General features: G+C 40.5%; 1 protein-coding gene across 1 annotated transcript; it reads left to right on the plus strand.

Moving 5' to 3' along the window:
• Positions 1–10,075: 10,075 nt before the first annotated feature.
• LOC149225617 (uncharacterized) lies at positions 10,076–10,999 on the plus strand. The gene has a single exon (XM_089379970.1). It carries the CDS (start codon positions 10,076–10,078, stop codon positions 10,997–10,999), a length of 924 nt encoding a protein of 307 aa, XP_089236096.1.
• The last annotated feature ends 4,646 nt before the right edge of the window (positions 11,000–15,645 follow it).

A 15,645-nucleotide genomic window follows, 5' to 3' on the forward strand; every position in this document is an offset into this window, starting at 1 on the left:
TGTGGGTTATGGCCCACCTATACGTAACGGAAGCCTTTACATTGGTGGATTTAAACAAAAACTTGCCCAATCACCAAACAATGAAATAACACATAATTGGCCAACGAATGTGGGTCCCACTCCAAACGCACAAGACCGGACCCCAAATAAAATAAACCCGCGTCCATAAACTTCTCGGGTCCGCTCAGGCCCAAGCTTTATCGGCTTCAATCTTCGTCATTGATCTCACCTTCCAATCCGATGGTTGATAGTACACCCAATCAACGAAACTAATCGTCGATTCTCCACCGTTTGATCAAATCACTTTTGATCCAACGGTCAGTAGTGATATCAGACAGGGATCATGCATGACATTTAACTGCCCTTATGGAGCCAATAAGGAATATAAATCCTTGATGTATAAATGTTCGGTTCCAATTTTGAAATTAAAATTCGATCACTTTATGACCCGATATCCGTTGGATATAAGAGGCCATCAAATCTACAGTTTGCGGGACTTCAACTAGCACACGGATTAAGACGGGCTTAACCCCTGCTGTTGACTGTGATCTAAGAGGTTGAATATGAGATCGACGGCTAGGAGCGAGTGGGGGACTTCAGCCACGATCAAGAAAATTCGTACTCTCCTACTCCCGTGATTGTTGATCACCGTCGATCTGACAGATCTGTCGATCTGACAATCCAGATCTATTCCTCCGCCATTAATATCTGTCGATCTAAACGATCTGACGACTCCCTCTACTCTTGTTTGCTTATGATGGAATTTACGTTATAACACAAATTAACTATGTCGCTCTCTGTTTAAGCCCTCACACACGTATATCATATTAATGTTGGATCGCCATCGATCCTTATAGTGATCGATGGTCGATCAACAATCCTGCAACATGGAATTTCACTTTTTCAACACGGACATCTAACTATTGGTAACCAGACACACGAAATCCACATAACAAACATATTTATATTATACAAAATCAATTACAGTCTAAGGCATTTCAGCCTTAGTCACAATTCCTCTATCAATTACATTTTATTCTCACTCTCTTTCTATGCTCTATCCATATTACAATACAAACTCTCTTTATATATGAAATTACATAATTGTGGATCATCTCAGATCCACGATTTCCTCTCACAAATCGCCTAAATCTCTCAACACACATACATGGTAGATAATTACGTTAATTCGAGTCTTCTAAATACTTATCTATTCCATCAAATTAGTTCATTTTTAACATAAATTTGCTCCTCGTTTACATGATTGTCCATGTCTCCTCCTCCATAGCTCTAACTTTTACTTTTGATTAAGGGTGCCCAGATGCTCCTGCATCAGACTCCCGAGGCACAAAAATTTTTAACCTCCTGGTCATATGCTTCTCCTTAATCCCATAGAAATTCTACCCACTTCCTCAATGGAACTGCCTTCATGATCTTTCTGTGAGCTACAACAGAACCTCTGCAATAACAGTCTTCTCTGCTACATGATACCTCACCAAGCTTCTCTCCCCGAGCTTAGTCTTTTAGCATCTCTCTGGTTCTCTCTTCTTGGAACCATTCGAGCACTCCATGCTCTAGGCTGTTGCAAGTTTTCTCACCTTCTGCTACTGCTATCAATAGGACAAAGATCATAAACCCTCCCGTCTTCAACATAAATTTACCTCCTTCTTTTGCACACAAAATCTCCTTTCTCGCAAGAAACCTTTCCCTACTCTGATACCACTTGATGCAAAGAAAAACTGCCTAAAGGCAATTTCCCTTTCATTTCATAAATCCCTTACGTGAACATGTGGGTTATGGCCCACCTATACATAATAGAAGCCTTTACATTGGTGGATTTAGACAAAAACCCGACCAATCACCAAACAGTGAAATAATACATAATCTGCCAACGAACGTCAGTCCCACTCCAAACGCACAAGACCGGACCCCAAATAAAATAAACCCTCGTTCATAAACTTCTCGGGTCCGCTCAGGCCCAAGCTTTATCGGCTTCAATCTATGCCGTTGATCTCACCTTCCAATATGACGGTTGATAGTACACCCAATCAACAAAACTAATCGTTGATTCTCCACCATTTGATCAAGGCACTTTTGGTCCAACAGTCAGTAGCGATATCGGACAGGGATCATGTGTGACGTTTAACTGCTCTTATGGAGCCGATAAGGAATATAAATCCTTGATGTATAAATGTTCGGGTCCGATTTTGAAATTAAAGTTTGATCACTTTATGACCCGATATCCGTTGGATATAAGAGGCCATCAAATCTACAATTTGCGGGACTTCAACTAGCACACGGATTAATATGGGTTTAACCCCTGTTGTTGACTGTGATCTAAGAGGTTGAATATGTGATCGATGGCTAGGAGCGAGTGCGGGACTTCAGCCATGATCAAGAAAATCCATACTCTCCTACCCCTACAGTTGTTGATCACCGTCGATCTAACACATCTCTTGATCTGACAATCCAGATCTATTCCTCCACCATTCTTCCTCCGCCATTAATATCCGTCAATATGAACGATCCGACGGCTCCCTCTGCTCTTGTTCGCCTATGATGGAATTTGTGTTATAACAAAATTAACTTTGTCGCTCTCTGTTTAAGCCCTCACACATGTATATCGTATTAACGTTGGATTGCCATCAATCCTTATAGTGATTGATGGTCGATCAACAATCCTGAAACATGGAATTTCACTTATTCAACACAGACATCTAACTATCGGTAACCAGACACACGAAATCCACATAATAAACATATTTATATTATACATAATGAATTATAGTCTAAGGCATTTTAGCCTTAGTCACAATTCTTCTATCGATTACATTTTATTCTCACTCTCTATCTATGCTCTATCCATCTTACAATACAGACTCTCTTTATATAGGAAATTACATAAGCATGGATCATCTCAGATCCACGATTTCCTCCCACAAATCGCCTAAATCTCTCAACACACATACATGGCAGATAATTACATTAATTCAAGTCTTCTAAAGACTTATCAATTCCATCAAATTAGCTCCTTTTTAACATAAATTTTCTCTCGGTTTACATGATTTTCCACGTCTCCTCCTCCATAGCTCTGACTTTGACTTTGATTAAGGGTGCCTAGATGCTCCTGCATTAAACTCTCGAGGCACAAAAATTTATGACCTCCTGGTCATATGCTTCTCCTTAATCCCATAGCAATTCTACCCACTTCCTCAGTGGAACTACCTTCATTATATTTCTGTGAGCTGCAACAAAACCTCTGCAGTAACAGTCTTCTCTGCTACACGATATCTCACCAAGCTTCTCTCCCCGAGCTTAGTCTTTCGGCATCTCTCTGGTTCTCTCTTCTTGGAACCATTTGAGCACTCCATGCTCTAGGCTGCTACAAGTTTTCTCACCTTCTGCTGCTACTATCGACAATACAAAGATCATAAACTCTTATGTCTTCAACATAAATGTACCTCCTTCTTTTGCACACAAAATCTTCTTTCTCACATGAAACCTTTCCCTACTCTGATGCCACTTGATGCAAAGAAAAACAGCCTAAAGGAAATTTCCCTTTCATTTCATAAATCCCTTACGTGAACCTGTGGGTTATGGCCCACCTATACATAATGAAAGCCTTTACATTAGTGGATTTAAACAAAAACCCGACCAATCACCAAACAGCGAAATAACACATACTCCACCAACGAACGTTGGTCCCACTCTGAACACACAAGACTGGACCCCAAATAAAATAGACCCGCGTCCATAAACTTCTCGGGTCCACTCAGGCCCAAGCTTTATCGGCTTCAATCTCCGTCATTGATCTCACCTTCTAATCTGATAGTTGATAGTACACCCGATCAACGAAACTAATCATCAATTCTCCACTGTTTGATCAAGGCACTTTTGATCCAACGGTCAGTAGCGATATCAGACGGCGATCATGTGTGACATTTAATCGCCCTTATGGAGCCAATAAGGAATATAAATCCTTGATGTATAAATGTTCGGGTCCGATTTTGAAATTAAAGTTCGATCACTTTATGACCCAATATCCATTGGATATAAGAGGCCATCAAATCTACATTTGCGGGACTTCAACTAGCACACGGATTAAGATGGGCTTAACACTCGCAATTGACTGTGATCTAAGAGGTTGAATATGAGATCGACGGTTAGGAGCAAATGTGGGACTTCAGCCACGATCAAGAAAATCCGTACTCTCCTACCCCCACAGTTGTTGATCATCGTCGATCTAACAGATCTGTCGATCTGACGATCCATATCTATTCCTCCACCATTCTTCCTCCGCCATTGATATCCATCGATCTGAACGATCCAACGGCTCCCTCTGCTCTTGTTCACTTATGATGGAATTTGTGTCATAACATAAATTAACTCTGCCACTCTCTGTTTAAGCCCTCACACGCATATATCGTATTAATGTTGGATTGACATCAATCCTTATAGTTATCGATGGTCGATCAACAATCCTGCAACATGGAATTTCACTTATTCAACACAGACAACTAACTATTGGTAACCAGACACATGAAATCCACATAAAAAACATATTTATATTAAACAAAATCAATTACACTCTAAGTTATTTCAGCCTTAGTCACAATTCCTCTATCGATTACATTGCATTCTCACTCTGTCTATGCTCTATCCATCTTACAATACAGACTTTCTTTATATAGGAAATTACATAAGCATGGATCATCTCAAATCCACGATTTCCTCTCACAAATCGCCTAAATCTCTCAACACACATACATGGCAGATAATTACATTAATTCAAGTCTTCTAAAGACCTATCAATTCCATCAAATTAGCTAGTTTTTAACAGAAATTTTCTCCCCGTTTACATGATTGTCCACGTCTCCTCCTCAATAGCTCTGACTTTTACTTTTGATTAAGGGTGCCCGGATGCTCCTGCATCAATCTAGGGGATATTTAGTTTCTCCTACTTTTTTTTTAACATCCTTCGAATTAGACTTATGTAAAATTACTAGTTGATTTTTATCACAATCAAGATGACCTTTGCATGTAAACAAATGTTCAATTTGGAATCAAATTATTTAATTTATGTGATTATTTCAATCTCTTTATAGAGTCCTTTATCTGAAAAAATTGCACAGTAATGTTGGGTTCACTCTCAATCACTAAGTATGGAAAAATTGCATAATATTGTTGGGTTCAATTTCAATCACTAAGTATGATATCCATCCCTTAACAAAGATGGAACCATAAATTAATTAAGCATTAAGCATAATTAATTAAGATGAATGGACTTGCTTAAAGAATTCAATTATAGTAGATTTTGTAACTTTCCCCTTTCTCCCTAGTAAAATCTTGGCCTTAAGGCATACCTCACTTAAATGGTTGGTTTCTTAAAGCACTATGTATCTAAAAGTTGTATTCTCAACATCTCATTCATAGTTTTAATAGGAATCATTCCACTTAGGGATAATCTTATCTATGATACTGTAACTCAATTCGAGTTCTACATAGATGTGACAATGGGAAAAAGTTCCCTTTAGGATCTTGTTAATGTCAACATTCCAATTAATTATACCACTAGCAAAACCCACATAAAAAGGAGATTATTTGGCATGTGCACTTGCACAAGGGTGAAAGTAACACACTCTACAAGGATAATATAGAAGTAATGGGGTAATGTGTTCTAACCAACATAGCTTATCATTGCTAAATTATATTCTTAAAGCTAATGTTTGGAATCTCTCCCTTCTAGGTTGATTGCCTCATGCCTAGTGTATAATGATGATGAATAAGCTTAGAATCTAGATTTCATCCCTATTAAATATGAGGGATGGATCTCATCATGGGAAGAAACTATAAAGAGAACTCATTGCTTTCTAAGGGTTTGGGGATGAATTGTGGATCTAAACTATAGATCAAAATCAATTATAAAAATGATCTATGGGGCCTAGGAGGGAGAAGGTAGCTAATATTCAAGTTGGAACTCATTTAATTGGAGTGGGGGATAGGTATGCTAAATAATATTGGATCCTAGCCAATAAAGAAGATATATGCATATTATTATAGTTAGATTTATTGGCATTGATTTCCCTAATATGAAGATTCTATCATACCTCAATATTTGGTATATATCTCTACCCATGGGGTGATAAAAAATTCGCCCTAGATGACACACCTTGTGACCCTTGATGTGATGACTGTAGATAAGTACACATATCTTTATATATATGCCTCTAATTTTTACAAATCCACTTGGGATTTAATCAAGTTGACATGATATAAGTTTACAATTCATTATTAAGACCAAAATTCTAAGAGACCTTATCAAACTAGGAAATATAAAGTTCATTTGTAAGGCAAGTGATTATAAGTTTATCACTAGTTGGCATCCTATAACATTTTTGAGTGTTTCTTACTCGAATATTTAAGCAAGGTAAAGTAACTTACTTTGCCTATTTCCTTAGCTTCATGCTAACTTAATATGCACCAAAGTCCTTCTTGCCACTCATGTTTGGTAATTGTAAAGTGGACCCCACTCAACAATGCATACACCAAGATTTACAATTATTTCAATATTTTATGTAGCTAATTAAGAATGGAAATGAGGTTTTAATCATAGTGGAATATGTGTAATACCCCAAAGGATCATGTAGGATTTTGAGTTATTAACATTTGAAATCAAGGCCTTGACTTATTATTTGTTTCCTATAAGTGGGCACATTGGTGTGAAAATTGCTCATGTATAAATGTGTTTCCTCTAGCCCACCTTCTAGGACAGGACAATGGGAAGGAATTAACTTGTAATCCCTACTCCTCATTCCAACCTTGGTTAATATAGAGGGATATTTTATTGTTGAGTATATCTCGAAGACTCGAGGCTTTTTATTCACAATATTAAATCAGGGGTGGCAAGAGCAGGAGGGTGTTTTATGACCCTGAGGAAATTAAAGTTGTAGAGTATTCATGGGGCATAGGATGCTTGAAAAATAGTCAATATGAATCTTATGCCCTATACTAGGGGATTTATTTAGCCAAAGAAAATCGAGTAGGTTCTCTCAATGTTTTGGGAGACTCCCTCCTTATTTTTTATTTAGTGAAGGGCTCTTCTCCTAGGCACAAAACATTAGAAATTATTATGAAAGTAATTACGAAAGCAATGTAAGGGTTCTCTTCAATAGAATTTTTTGGTGCTCTACGTGATATCAATAAATATATGGACTTATGTGCTAATGAAGGGTGTAAATTAAGACGGGGAGATTTAAAAATCAATGGTCGAATCAAAACTCTCCTATTCTTTAGAGCTAGATGGATTGTCATTACAAAGTTATGAAGGAAATCAGTAACAGAATGACATGTAATTTATTTATTTTTTGTGGGTTAGTTTTGTAAGGTATATACCTAGAAAACCCCATTTTTTGTTGTCCAAATTGGAGTCCCTCTCAAAAAATTTGTAGTTTTGCTAAATGAGAGGGCTCAAGTTATTTTTTTATACATATTTGAAAACATAAAGGAAAATGAGAAACAATCTTACCATTGTTGTGATGGGAATCTTATAGATACAATGAAGGGCCCTCATATCTTATCATTTCCCCCATTGAAGGTCCCACAAATTGTGCCCCATAAGTTCAATGTTCATGAGAAAATGAAATGAAAGTGAACTTGTTTGTTTCTAATTTATTTCTAAAATTCATACATATTGCAACACAAATCCAATGTTCACACATTTTTTCCCAATCTATCTGTATTTATGTCACATTTGAGTCGAGCTTGCATCACATCAGGATGCAAAGGTTTCATTTCCATCTTTGGGTAAATTTATGTTGTGCATTGATATGATTTCATGATTGGGTCAATATAATTTTTTTCGTAGGTCTTCTAAGTAAAATAATAAAACAATTCCTAAAATAATAAAATAAGGTTATGAATTTTCAATGAGAAAGAAATAAAACTAGTTTTTTAATTTCATTTTCAATATATCTTCTTATGAGTTTAATCAAATTGCAAGTGTAGGATGTAGAATTAAATTTAACATTTAATGGGTACTCACTCTAAGTACTTTTGATAGACTCATAGTGAGATAAAATAAAAATATATGTTTCTTGAAAATAAACATTGATAGAACTTAGACTGGGCGGGAATGGTGGAAACGAGGGTTTCTGAGGGTTTCTGAGTAACTGCAACAGTCTCAGAGCTGGAAGTGAACAGATCACGGATAGCAGCACTGTTAAGAAGGGGACAAAAGCTGACTGTCGAGATGGGTGCAGAGGGGTCCATTGGGACCCCCACCTATAAGCAAATAATCATGCAGAAACAGAGGCAGCAAGCTAAGGAGGGAGTCAGAATCTCGGGGAATGACAGGCTCAAGCAGAGAGGCGGGAAAAACAAGGAGAAAATACAAGTGGAAGACAATGAACCAAAAAGCAATACAAGAATCAAAGGCAAAGAAGATGAGGGTTTGGAAGATAATGAAGATAGAAACGCTTCAGGACAAAACCTGACAGGGAACAAGGAAAAACAACAAGGAGCAAACGGGGAGCCCATAGACAGCAGATGGGGGAACACAGAGAAGGAAGGGGACACAAGCTTGAACCCCAACAAAGACTCAACAGCAAACGATATTTGTAAACCAAGGAAAGCTGACAGTCTTAGAGTTGTAATAACGGATCCAGAGATACAAGCCTATCGAGAGCACATGACAGAACATGCAGTCATATGCAAGTTCATGGGAATGTGGCCAACTGAAAGGGCCTTGTGTCAGTGGATTAGACAGCATTGGAAGCCCAGAGGAGATGTTAAACTGCATTTGGGAGCCAAAGGTTTCTTTACAGTTGTGTTTACTAACCTGGAAGACAAGGACAGGATTTTCGATGGAGGCCCGTATTTCATGGCCTCAGCTGGTCTATACATGCGACCATGGAAACCGAACTTTGTTCCGGAGAAGGAATCCTTCACTCAAGTTCCAGTTTGGATCCGCTTGTTTTCTCTCCCGATAGACTATTGGGGTTTGAATGCTCTGAAGCAAATTGGAGATCAGTTGGGGACTTTTATCAAAGCCTCAGAGGCAACATTGCAGAAGAAATACACATCTTACGCAAGAATATGCATAGAAATGGATGTATCAGGGGCACTGTACGAGGGGTTATGGCTCGAATATAGGGATGAGGATTACTTTCAGGCAATAGACTATGAGCAGATCCCGTTTCGCTGCAGGAAATGTCACGAGCACGGACATCTAATAAGGGAATGCCCTTTGAACAAGAAGGAGGAAGACACTAAAATAGAACCAGCAAATAAAGGTAAAGATAACTTCATAACCCCGAAGTCAAGGCAGAGAGCCAACATAAGAAGGGCATACAGAGCAGGAATAGATAGAAACAACAACAGCAATACCTTTGAGCTCTTGGATCTGGAGACAGACTCAGAGGAGATACAAAAAACCAAAGCAGCAGATAAGGAGCCAAGAGACAAGGAGGAACGAACCAGGAAAGAAGAGGAAGAGGACACAAACAACAACGAAGTCCAAATGGGGGAGCAACCAGAAGAACCGGAGGAGGACACAGACATGTTGACCAGCGATGGAGGGAGCGAGGACATTGAGTTGGAGGAAGTTTTAGCCTGGGAAGGGATGAATCTACCCGCCATAGTGGAGAACTGGAAAAATCAAGGTATAGAAATAGTACCAGAAGAAGAAATCAAAAAAATCAGTGATCTCTTTACAGCAAGGCAGAAAGCAGCACTAGAAAGGCAACATAGAAAGCTAGGCATAGCAAGAGGTAACAGTCTCCACCCGAAGAGTCTTCTATGGAATTCATCAAGCTCAAGGCAAAAGAAGAAAAGGGGCCGAAAGACAAGCAATGAAGCTCTGCAGGAGCTAGGAATGATAATGATCAACTCAGGGAAGATGAAGGCTCTTAGTGCCTTCCCGTCCTTTCAATAATACCTCAAGTTTGTCGTGAAGATCATATCTTGGAATGTAAGAGGGCTAAACAGGCAAGCAAAGCACAGACTGCTGAAACGCAAATTCCAGAAATATAAACCGAAAATCATGTTCTTACAAGAAACCAAATGCAATGGCTCTAGCATGGCAAGGATAACCAAGAAGATAGGAAGGCACATAAATTTTCTAGAAGTTGAAAGCCAGGGCAGAGAAGGAGGCCTGGAAACACTATGGGACACGAGAGAAATTCAAATACTATCTGCAGAAGCGAACAAGCACTTCATTGTTGTGGAAGCTCAACCTACATGTAATTCTGAATCATTTTTATGTGTAAATGTTTATGGACCTCAGAAGACAGAAGATAAAATCAGTTTCCTGAATTCCTTAAATAGGCTCATTAGCAGGCATCCAATGTCCAAATGCATTATGGGGGGTGACTTCAATATGATAACAAACCTTCTAGAGAAGAAAGGGGGTTTAAGGAAACTTAATAGGGATGCAGAGTCTTTTATTAGTTTCATTGAGAATGCTAAATTGGTAGACATTCATATCAAAAGTGGCAATTTCACATGGAACAATAGAAGAGGGGGAAATAGATTGATAGCCTCTCGCTTGGACAGGTTTTTGGTTTCTGAGAGTATCATAATGGATGGCATCCTTGTAGAGTCAGATATCCTTCCCAGTGGAGGTTCGGACCATTGGCCAATATCGCTCATAGCTGATGTTCATGGCACACCAAGGAATAAACCCTTTAGATTTGAAAAATTTTGGTTGGATCATCCCAACTTCCTTCAGATGGTTGATAACTGGTGGTTAGAACCTCTGGAGGGTGAGGGCTCCAAAATGTTCAATTTGCAGAAGAAATTAAGACTTATTAAAGATAAGATAAAAGAGTGGAATAGAAAAGTTTTTGGAGATATCTTCAAGGAGAAAACCCTTATAGAAAATAAGTTGGAACAAATTCACAGAGAATGGGCAGCTGGTCAAAGCAGTGAGGAATCCATCGACCAGGAAAAAACTCTAACCCAACAGTGGCACAGTCGATGTTGGCAGGAAGAAATTCTCTAGAGGCAAAAATCAAGGATTCAGTGGCTAAGAGAGGGAGAGCAGAATACCAAATTTTTTCACAGATCTGCTCTAGATTACAGAAGTTCAAACAAAATTCTTGATATGAGAAATGAAAATGGGGGGTCAGTGAAGAACCACCACGACATATCAGAGTTTCTCTCAGCTCATTTCAGATCCATAGCACAGGAACCGCAGTTAAACAGAGGAGGAGCCATTAGGGAACTGCTAAAAGCCATTCCCAAAGCTGTCACCTCTGAGCAAAACTGGGCCCTTAGAAGGGAAATCACATTAGAAGAGGTAGAGGAGGCTGTAAGAAGCATGCCAAACGATAAAGCCCCTGGGCCAGATGGGTTTACAATCAATTTTTACAAGGCTTTCTGGAATACTGTGAAGCAGGATGTTTGGGAGGTTGTAGAGGATTCCAGACGTTCTGGAACCATACTCAAATCCATTAACTCGACCTTCATAGCACTAATTCCAAAGGTAGAGAAAGCCAATACCCCTGAAAAGTTCAGACCTATTGCTCTCTGCAATGTCATCTATAAAATAATATCAAAATTTATTGCCAATAGGCCGAAGCCCATTCTCCCGGGCATCATCTCTGAAGAGCAATCGGGTTATGTAGAGGGAAGGCAGATATTAGACAACATTATCCTTGCTCAAGAGATGATCCATACTCTCCATTCAAGGAAAAAAGCAGGGATGTTAATGCAACTGGATTTATCGAAAGCCTATGACAAGGTGAGCTGGAAATACCTCGAAGCCATTCTGGACGCCTTCGGGTTCAACAGACATTGGGTTAACTGGATTCTGGCCCTTATCAAATCCTCAAGATTCTTGATCCTAGTTAATGGAGCCCCCTCTGAACCATTCTCACCTTTGCGAGGAATAAGACAGGGCGATCCTTTATCCCCTTTCCTATTCGTTATCCTTATGGAGGGTCTCAGCAGAATTATAGCCAAGAAGAAAGCTGAAGGAGCAATTAAGGGTCTTCAACCAATACTATCTATTCCTGCTACTACCCATCAGCAATTTGTGGACGACACTATGTTACACGGCAGCCCCACAGTGAAAGAGGCCTTGGCATTCAAGGAGATCTTAGATCTCTTTAACAGAGCCTCAGGAATGGAAATCAACTTCTCCAAATCCACGATTTTCTTTTTCAACACTCATCAAGCTATTCAAGCTCACCTTTCTCAACTTCTAGGCTTCTGGATAGGTAGTTTACCTTCAAGATATTTAGGAGCTCCCCTCACTCTGCGGCCTTGGCAAAAAGTGCACTGGGAAAAGATCATAGCCAATATGGAAAACAGATGCAAACACTGGACTCACAGGGTGCTTAACTTTGCCGGAAGATTAATCCTCACCAAGGTTGTGTTACAGGCTATACCGCAGTACTTATTATCAATGCTACCGACCCCAAAAGGGATTCTTCAACAAATCAGAGCTATACAGAGATCCTTTTTATGGAGTGGGAATGGGGACAAGAGAAAATGGGCGTTAGTAGCCTGGAACAAATTATGCAAGCTGAAATATGTGGGGGGACTAAATCTAGTGGATCCGGCGGTTGTCAACACAACCTGTGGAGCAAAGCTATGGTGGAGATGGATCAAAGAGTCCAATCTGCCATGGGCCAGACATTGGAAACACAAGTACGTCCCAAACTGTAATCATCAGGATCTCATAAGATTGCAGGAGGTTCTAGAGGGCTCACCCATATGGAATCTTGCAAAACAAAATCGCAGCCTAGTGCAGGAAAATAGCTTCTGGGAAATACGTAATGGTAGGTTAGCCCTGTTTTGGGAAGATGCATGGCAACAGTTCCCCAAACTAGATACCCCAGAGCTATTACATCTCAAACAGATCAGCCAGAACGAAGGCAGAAGCAGAGTCTACCATTACTGGGACCTGAGCAGCAGAGATGCAAACTGGAGAGAATGGATACATCTCAATGCTGATAACAACATTGAGGGAAATGAAAGCACAAAACAACTCAACAGTCAGATTCTTAAGAGAAAGATAAGGAAAACAGAGGAAGAGGATCAGCTGAGATGGGATATGACAGGAAATGGAAATTTCTCACTAAAAGAAGCAAGGGAAATGATAGTAGAGGCAGAACAGGAGGAATTAGTGCCCTGGTGCAACAAAGTGTGGGACAGCCTATTTTGGCCGAAAATCAAGACATTCCTATGGCTACTAATGCGGAACAAAACCCTGACATGGGACAATCTGCGCAGAAAAGGGTTCGGTGGTCCTTCCAGATGCCCGATGTGCTTAGGAGAAGAAGAATCTATAAACCACCTATTTAATTCGTGTGACTGGGCAAACCATCTATGGAACTGGATGGAGGGAATTCTACGGAAATCAAACCGTGATCGAGAGTCCATCCAAAATACGATTCTAAACTGGCAAAGCAATTTTTCCAAAAACCAGAGAGTCAATAACATCTGGAAAGCCATGCCAGGCTTCCTATTGTGGACAATATGGAAAGAGCGCAACAGGAGGGTATTTCAGGATGAACAGAGAAATATTGAGCAATCAAAAGTAACTATTCTAACAAATATTAAACAATTGATTCAGACTAAGTGCAAGGTAGATCCTAACGAGAAGCCATCGGCTCGGGACTTACATATCTTGAAGTGCTTTCAACTGGAAGCCAACCACAGCATCACGACGCCGAGACACCAGCAACAACCAAACTCGGAGGCCGATAGATGGAATTGCCCGCCAGAGGGAGGTCTGAAGCTGAATTTTGATGGTGCCTCCAGAGGCAACCCCGGGATAGCTGGCATTAGAGGTGTTATTAGAAACCAGGAAGGAGAAATTGTGCATATTTACTGCAGGGCGTTGGGGGAAGGCACGAACAATGAGATGGAGTTCGCGGCGTTAGAGCAAGGGCTGAGAATTCTTAAGAACCTACGGACAAGCAATGCAATGGTAGAAGGCGACTCGTCCCTGGTCATCTCAGTCACAAAGAAAATTCAGAGAGGTACTCAGGCTTGCAAAGCCACGAGACACTGGAGGCTAGCCAAGGTGACGAAGAACATTGCACAGTTAATTGGCGAAATGAAAGGTTTAGTCTTTCAATCGGTGAGGCGTAGGGCAAATGGGCTCGCTGACTACTTGGCAAACTACAACATTGACAACCAAGACAGGGGGTGGGATAGCAGCTGGAGACAAGTGGATAGTCTGAGCCTTAAGGAGAGATGCTTACAGCTGGCAAGAGAGGACGTGGGTAATTTAAACCGGGCTTAACCGGAAACCGGTAGACTATTTCGGTTCCTCAAAATGGAATACTCGGGAGACGGTATGAGTAATGAAAGTTGGCACAGGTCGAAAGGACAAGATCGGCGAAAGTATTTATGGCGACAGCAAGTGCATAGAGTTCAAATCTACAATTTGATTCATCGAAGGGACTACTGCAGCTCCCTCTTCAGCAGGATGGACATTTGGCACGAACACATTCATCAAGGTATGAGCAACATTTATTTTCATATCTGGAGGCATCACGCAGCATTCACGGCCACCCACAGGAACTATGATGATAGTACTCCCACGACGTTTCGGAAGATGAGGCTTAGCATGGGAAACCTCAAGGCGAAAAGCTATTTAATAAATAGTTGGAGCAACGTTTCAATTACTTCTCCTAAGGGTATTACTCTGGGTTACTATTGTTCGCGGCTCCGAGCTAATCACCGAGCGACGGATAACAGGGGCAACATGGATACTGGAGGCTGTTGAAGCATAACTGCAAACCAGGAGCTCCAGGCTGCAAGAGGAATGTATGAAACCCAAACAACAACGAGAAACAAACGAAGGATTGCTGAGATGGAAGCTGCAGTCAAGGAGGAGGAACAGCCGTGCACAGAGGAGGATATCGCAAGGGAGGTTGATTGGATGATGGACCCAGGCACTGCTTCTAGACGAGCGACGCAATTCGTGCGCACACAAGTGGAAAGTTGGAGGATCAAGACCCTTTTGGCGAAAGCTCTGGATTCCACGGATGTAGGGAGCCAGAATTCTCAAGAGGAGAACCATATATCTGAAGCCCAAGTCAAAAGTCTGTTTGAGATTTGTGAGGCACTAGACAACAAAATCTCGGTCGTGCATAACGTTGCGGAAACTGTCAATAAGAAGTTAACTCTGCTCATCAAACTTCTTCGGCAGACGTTGAGTCCGGATCCCCCGAGCTCTGATAGTAAGCAGCAAGCACCGCCGAAGGAAATTCACAATTATCAGTCCCTGCTGGAAAGAGTGAATAAGCACGTCCTGGAGCAAGGATTGGACACTGCAAGCCGGATCGGGATGCCCCCGCAGTAGGTCGGGAATGTCTGTGTGATCTCTTTGGTTTTTTTGTTAACTGTTTCGAAGGACTTCTTGGACTATAGCTTTGTCATTTCCTAATAGTTTTCTAGTTACAGTAGCGCAGTTCAATAATAGTCTATGTTAATGTTATGCGTAGTAAATAAATGGCTATGCCACCCTGCGTGGTGTGCGGTTAGCATTTTGAACGCTTGTAGTATCTTGTTGTCTTAGGGTTGGTGTCTTGTGTCTATTGACCTGTATGCCTCAGGCCTCGATCTGCAACTGCAGATTTTTTGTACTATATTTTGTTCCATAATATAACTATCTGACTTACACAAAAA

This window comes from Pinus tabuliformis, chromosome J (assembly GCF_031772625.1).
Source record: "Pinus tabuliformis cultivar Carrire ecotype Pingquan chromosome J, CPIR1, whole genome shotgun sequence".
NCBI lineage: Eukaryota > Viridiplantae > Streptophyta > Pinopsida > Pinales > Pinaceae > Pinus > Pinus tabuliformis.

Coding starts and splice junctions, on each gene's coding strand:
- LOC149225617 (XM_089379970.1), top strand. CDS start 10,076: ATGGCAAGGATAACCAAGAAGATAGGAAGGCACATAAATTTTCTAGAA.